Source organism: Triticum aestivum, chromosome 2A (genome assembly GCF_018294505.1).
Source record: "Triticum aestivum cultivar Chinese Spring chromosome 2A, IWGSC CS RefSeq v2.1, whole genome shotgun sequence".
Taxonomy (NCBI): domain Eukaryota; kingdom Viridiplantae; phylum Streptophyta; class Magnoliopsida; order Poales; family Poaceae; genus Triticum; species Triticum aestivum.
The window spans coordinates 103,426,811-103,434,041 of record NC_057797.1 but is presented as its reverse complement, the minus strand read 5'-3'; the positions used below and the strand labels follow the sequence as shown (position 1 = coordinate 103,434,041).

Here is a 7,231-nt window from a genome sequence, read left to right as displayed (position 1 = left end):
ATCTTATTACCTATCTTCTTCTTTTTTGTCTTTATTTTTTTGTTTTCCTTTTTCTATGTTCATTTTTTCTTCTTCCTAGTTCAATGAACTATTTTAAAAACCATGATTTTTTTTCCGAAATCGATGAACTTGTTTCAAATCGATGAACTGTTTTCTCAAATTCGATGATTTTTTTTTAAAAAATTAACCTTCTCTTCAAAATCGATGAATAATTTTCTCAAATTTGATGAACTTTTTTAAATTCGATGACTTTTTAAAATCTGTGAACTTTTTCTTCAAAATTGCCAAACTTTTTTCAAATTGGATGAATTTTTTTCAAATATGATGATTTTTTTTCAAATCAATGAACTGTTTTCTTAAATTTGATGAACTTTTTTCAATTGTGATGATTTTTTTTAAATTTGCATACTTTTTATAATATTGATGAACTTTTTCAAAATTAATGAACTTTTTTCCATTATTGCGAACCTTTTTTAGAGTTGATGAACATTTTTCTTCAAAAGTGATGAACTTTTCCAAATTCCTGTACATTTTTTTATTTTTATGAACTTTTTTCGTGAATATATGAATTTTTTGTGAACTTTAGGTAAAAGTCAATAGTCAACAACCTGAGCCATCCTCGTAGTGAAAGGTCAACCTGCAATGTTTTTTATACAAGTTAACAGCGAATGTGTACTCTCACAAAAAAAAACAGCGATAGTGGGGATTGAGCGATCTCGGGGACGAGCGATCGAGCGAATCGGCAGAACGCTCGTGTATATGGGCCGGCTCACGGAGGAGCATGCGTGGGCACTGCTATCATTTACGGGCGCAGAGGGCGGCAAATCCTATTTGGCGCATATGCACCGGGTCGCCAACCGGCGCCTGCAGGCGCATCGAATTGGGCTCGGCCCATCTTGCTACCTCTTATCTGTTTTCTAAAACGAAAAAAGAAGCGATCGTGGGGATTGAGCGATCTCGGGGACGAGCGATCGACCGAATCGGCAGAACGCTCGTGTATATGGGCCGGCCCACGGAGGAGCGTGCGTGGGCGCTGCAACGAAAAAAGGAGGTGCGCCAGGATGGATCGATCCAGCGACCTCCCTCTCGAGGGGAGCCCTTCTTCACGTTTTTCTTCTATGTCCTTCCCCTTTTCTCCTTTTCCAATTTCTTTTTATTTGTAACTATTTTGTTCGGTTTTCTATTCTTTTTGGCCAAATCGAATGAACTTTTTCCAAAATTCGATGAACTATTTTTCAAATTCGATGAACTTTTTTTTGAATTCAATGAACTTTTTTCAAAATCGATGAACTTTTTCTAATTCAATGAAATTTTTTCAAAACTGATGAACTTTCTTCGAATCTGATGAGCTTTTTTTGAATTTGATGAACTTTTTTCGAATCCGATGAACTTGTCTTCGAATTCAACAAACTTTTTTCAAATTCAATGAACTTTATTTTTGTAAAATCTATGACCTTTTTCATTTTTTTGAACTTTTCTTAAAATTTGATTAACTTTTTTTTTCGAATTTATGTTTTCTTTTTTGAGATAATTTATATTGAGTATATATTAATGTTTTACCGCACAAAAAGGTTAACTAGAGCTGTTTTCTTATAGTAGACAACAAAGTTAGTTTGTTCTTGTGGTTAGTGTGGTGCACTCGTAACAAAGCAATCCTGAGTTCGAATTCCCATTGATCCTCAGTTCCTATTGCTTTTTAACTGTTTTTTGAGGATTATTGCTTTTTTGCTTCAACAGCGAATGAGTGCAAGCGCGCGTTGGGCTGGCCCATGCCAGCGACGCTGCAGGCGCCAGCTCGTTAACGGGCGTGCAACGCTGACTACAGGGGCGGAGCCAGGGGGGACGAGTAGGGGCCTGGCCCCCCCCCCCCCCCCAACAATCAACAATTTTAGTAGGAGCAATGAGTAATTACCAACGAGATTCGATCAATATACGTACTCGGCCCCCCCTATACTTCAATCCTGGCTCCGCCACTGGCTGACTAGGAGCTCCCGCTCATGCCAACAACTTTGGGAGACCACTCAAAAAAAAAAACCCAACTTTGGGAGACCACTCAAAAAAAAAACCCAACTTTGGGAGACAACAAGAAACGGCACTTGCATGCAGGCCTCTCTCGTGCACTAACTCCCATTAATTCACATGCATTCTATAGTATATTGTTTTTACAACTTTTTATGAGTATTATCTTCTTTTTTTGGGAAAAGCTTTCAACGTATTCATCTTTAATCATGGTAATACAATGAACACTAGAAATAATAAAAATTATATCCAGATCCGTAAACCATCTAGCGACGACTACAAGCACTGAAGCGAGTCGAAGACGCACCGCTGTAATTGCCCCTCCCTCGCCGGAGCCGGACAGACCTTGTTGTAGTAGACAGTCGGGAAGTCGTCGTGCTAAGGCCCCATAGAACCAACACACCAGTATAGCACCCGCCGCTGATGAAGAGTGTAGATCGGAAGGATCCAACCTGAAGACACAGGAACATAGACGAACGATGAACAGATCCGAACAAATCCACCAAAGACAGATCAGCTGGAGACACACCGCCACACGCCCACCGACGATGCTAGACGCATCACCGGAATAGGGGCTAGGCGGGGAGACCTTTATTCCATCTTCAGGGAGTCGCCGCTGTCTCGCCTTTCTGAGTAGAACACAAACCCTAACAAAACTCGAAAATAGATGTAAAGACGAAGCCCTCCCACCGGCAAGGGCCGAGATCCACTCCGCCTCCATGGCCCTATGTCCACCAGAGACGGGGCGGACCGGCGGGAGGCAAGAGGAACCCTAGCTTTTTGGGTCACGCTAAGGCAGTATTATCTTTTAAATAAAAAATTTGTTTTCAAAAGTTTCTATATATTGAAATTCCTAGCGAGAAGGTCTTTAGAACAAGAAGACTTTTTGATATATTTGAAGTAGTTTAATTTTTGTGTTTTGTTCATATTTGAAATCAGTTTCATAAACATTACATTATGTTAAATATAACTGAATATGTATTTTAGTTAGTTCATTCCATTTTACAAAAATATTAATATATATTTTAGTTATTCTAACACCATAGAAATCATTTTTGGAATAATTTAAAGTCATTTTGGGATTAATTAAAATCATTTTTAATAGTTGTTATCACTTGCGAATTTTATTTCAATCTTACTAAATATAAATGAGTTTTAAATATATCCAATATCACTCTTGTTTGAAAGGTCTTTTTGCTGTGATTTCAAATAATTATAAAAAATAAAAAAAATTCTAGTGTAAGGATATGAAGCATCTAAATCACTAAAAATGTGAACTTTTTATACTTAAGAGATATATATGAGAGAGAATGGAACATCCTTGCATGCACCTTAATTGCAAGATCGTCCTTCTTCATTAACTTATCGACATTTTGTGTATACCATTTAGTCAGGGTGTCGATGTAGTTCCGGCTCTTACGTTTCTATGAAAAATGGCGATAATGGTGTCTTCTTGATATCGAGAATTTTGTTTCTAATATGTGTGAATCTGAGGACGAAATCACTTAGCCCCTCCCTGGGCCTTACTAGATACAAAAATTCAAAGTATTTGGCTTACTCTCGAAGTTCCTTCCAAACATATCGCCTAGCTGGCTCCAATTACAAACATATCGCCTAGCTGGCTCCAAACATAGGGCCTTACTCTCGAAGTTCCTTCCAAACATATCGCCTAGCTGGCTCCAATTCCAAACAAAGCCCCAAGTAAGATCCATGCGACATCTACTTGTTGGTCCTGTTAAAATGGACATGGAGTGTTTGGCCACTTCGCAAGAGCCGCAACCTTACAGCGTTAGTGGGGTGGGTGGGCGTGTGTGTGTGTGTGTGTGTGTGTGGGGGGGGGGGGGGTGATAGGTAGGAACTCATCGTGATCAGTCATCCCATCATAACTCTCAATGAAGAGCCATCACTAGCAATGGCGGAGCTTCATGGAGTGCAACCTGGGCCACCGCCCCCCCAGCCCATGAAGAAATCTGTCACTATCCCTAGGTATTTAGGCCATAAGTATAGGAAAATAAGGCCAAGCCTCATAATTTAGCTCCCCTTAAGCCCATTGCCTCTTCAGAATTTTGGCCCAAGCTCCGCTACTGATCACTAGTGCAGGGGGCATGGCATTCACATGAGCTCCCAATACAATGCGGGGTATTCGAATGGACCCAATAGAGCCCGTAACTGTCATCACAGTCTTATACACTTTGCAGGGAGAAAAGTCAGGTTCTTGTTGGATGTTATCACAATCATGCCCTTCCCTACGTACCCTCATGCAATCGCTCGATTTTATGCCTCCTAAGGTGTCATTTCCTCATCGGTGACAAGACCGGTGGCGATGAGCCCAGTCGTCTCCTCAGTGTGGAATAGGTCTCCTCCCTTGGTGATTGCGCTCATCCCGGCCTCCTCGGTTTCTCCACCACTTCTTGGTAGAAGGCCATTCCGACCTCTCGAGGGCAGCCGCCAAAGCTCGCAACTGCAAGAATCATCATCAGGGGTCTCTCAAAATGCCTCCACTGTCGATATTGCACACCTCTGATGAGTCACGCCTCTTCTACTAGCCCCCACAACACCGGAGTAGACCATAACCGACCCCCTCTCATAAAATTAGGCGTTGGAACCAGATCCACCTTGCCCTAATTTTTTTTAGAAAAGGAGGATAACCCCCGGCCTCTACATCTGGGCGATGCATACGGCCACTTTATTAATTATTCTCACAAGACCTTACAAAAGCCATACAACAGCAATACTAAAGCCATCGTCTAAGCAACAACTGTCGCTACACCTATCCAATTGATGAAGGGGCGCAGATAGTCTGGGCCTAATACCAAACAGACATCGTAGCCAAACCTAAACATCTAACACCTGAGGTACCAACTAGGACGCCTGCCGGGTATGGGGCACCTACCAGTCCGGCGCACTCCTCAACCAGGACGCCTGCCGGGTATGAGGCCGCCACAGTCACCTGCCACCAATCCATATTCAGAGTTGTACTGTTGCATGTACCGTGCCAGGTCTCTCTGCCATCGACGCCACCACGACGCCCGACAACGTCGTCCACCTGTGCGAGTCCATCCTCCCATAGCGAACTCCGAATCTGCACTGCGCCACGCCGTTAAGATCCGTCGCCATCAGTGTGTAGGATGAATCACCGCTCCACCAAAGAATCCGTCATGTGGTCCCTCGATCACGTGTGTACCTCCAAGAATAACGCCCCAAGGGAGGAACGACACCAGAGCGCCGCCGTCATCCGATCATCCGATCTAGGGTTTCCCCCGGAGGTAGCAGAGAGTGGCCTTAAACTTCTCCACGGCGATGCCTTCAAGAAGGGAACACACAGTTAGCGCCGCCACCGCCGGCCTTAGCAGACGCCGAAGGCAAGTTTTCACCCAAATCAGTTCAAAGGGATCCAACTCTCGTGCACGGGCCGCCGTCACCACCAGCACAATCAGGTAGAACCCTGGAGCACCGGCAGATCAGCGAGCCGCCGACACCACTGCATCCAGATCGCCGGCCACGCCGGGCCGCCGCCATCCCCCGCACCGTCCGGGTCAGAGACAGAGCCGCCGATCACGCACAGGGACCACCGTCGCCTGCACACGCCGGAGCGCCGCCGAGAGCCCAGCGCCCGCCACCGCTTGCCGAGGGCCTCCGCCGCGCACCCCAAGCGGACTCCCACGCACACCAGGGGCAACCGCGAGCGTGAGCCCTACTGTCGCCCTCAAGCCCGCGCCGCAAAAACCGCCGCGATCCGCTCACGCCAGATCCAGCGAGTCGTGGGAGAAGAGATCCCGCCGACGCCGACCGGGCTTTGCCCCGGCAGCGGCGAGGAGGAGAGGTCGGGGGAGGGACGAGGACGTGGTGGCGCTAGGGTTCCCCCCGGCCGCCGCACAGGGCGTCCACCTTGCCCTAAATGTGTCGGGGATCCGATCATACCAACATTGCACACCGTCGCGTAACTGCAGCCGTGTGAATACTGTTCATTTCAAACGGGTCATCTGAAATGTTCCCTGACTAATATGTTATGGTGGAGAGATGATTTTTGGTGAGATTATATGTGACACCGACAAACTTAATCTGTAGAAAAATTCTCTAGAAGAGATACCTCTCCTGAACTAACACTTACAAACCGATCAATCTTGCTAAACAGTAAATATATGAATAAGAGTGCTGAGCATTTCGCATACTTATGGGCATATGCGACAATCGCACACAAGCATAAAACCCATCACACACACACACACACCAAATTTTCTTTAAGGAGAAGCATAAACAACATCAGCAGCACATCAATTGACACACACACACAGGGCATGCGTGCTGTATCGTCAGAGTCAGAGGTAGCACTCGTAGAGCTTGATGTCCATCTGCAGGCGGAAGTAGTAGAGGCCCTCGATGGTGTCAGTGCGGATGGTTGTGACGCCGCGTGCCATGAAGAAGTCGCCGGTGCCGCCGACGACAGAGAAGTCCCGCGTGGCGTCGCCCATGAGGTCGGCGCCCACGAGGTTGAGCGTGCCCTTGTGCGCCGTGGAGTTGAACACGATGGAGAAGCCGAACCAGGAGGTCAGCGACTCCTGCTTATCATAGAAGTAGAACCCCTGCGCGCGTGCCGCCGGCTCCTCCCCGGCCAGGGGCAGCGCCTTCCCCACCGTCATGGGGTCGTTGAACACCATCAGCGCGCCGAAGTAGGTGCTGTTCTTCCAGTAGGTCGTGGCCAGCGCCGTCGGCTTGGTGGCCGCCGCCGTGGTCGCGTTCGCCGTGTTGTTGCCGTTGTAGAGGATGTCGTGGTAGTAGAGCGTCATGTTCATGCACGGCTCATCGGGGCTGTTGGCGACCACCCTCGTCAGGCCGTGGGCGGCGCCCGCCATGCCGAGCAGAAAAACCACGACGGCGACGGTCAGAGACAGCTTGGAAGATGCCATGAGGCCTTGCATTGTTCACAACGCAACTGCTCCGAAGAATCGACAAGCTAGATGTAGTGCCAGGCAGGTCGTGTTGTGGTGGTGTTGAGAGCTGGACTTGTGCATGCTATTTATAGAGGTGCATGCATGCATGGAGCCGTGGGGCATGCGTACTGAAAGTACTCAGTTTAGTAACTTAGATTCTAGTCTCTCTTGCACTCCAAGCGACCAATTGTTTTTTATAAATGATTCGGCTGCGCGGTGGGTAGCTCCATATACTATATAACAAAGTAAAGCAAACCCTAAAAACGATTAAGCACTTTGGC

At 46.6% G+C, this 7,231-nt stretch overlaps 1 protein-coding gene across 1 annotated transcript; it reads right to left on the bottom strand.

Moving 5' to 3' along the window:
- Nucleotides 1-6,338: 6,338 nt before the first annotated feature.
- On the bottom strand, nucleotides 6,339-6,959 carry LOC123184924 (dirigent protein 5-like). Its single transcript, XM_044596962.1, has 2 exons — nucleotides 6,579-6,959; nucleotides 6,339-6,479 (listed from the first exon to the last, which is right to left on the bottom strand). The coding sequence occupies exons 1-2, from the start codon at nucleotides 6,936-6,938 to the stop codon at nucleotides 6,339-6,341; spliced, it is 501 nt and encodes a 166-aa protein (XP_044452897.1). The 5' UTR covers nucleotides 6,939-6,959.
- Nucleotides 6,960-7,231: the final 272 nt, after the last annotated feature.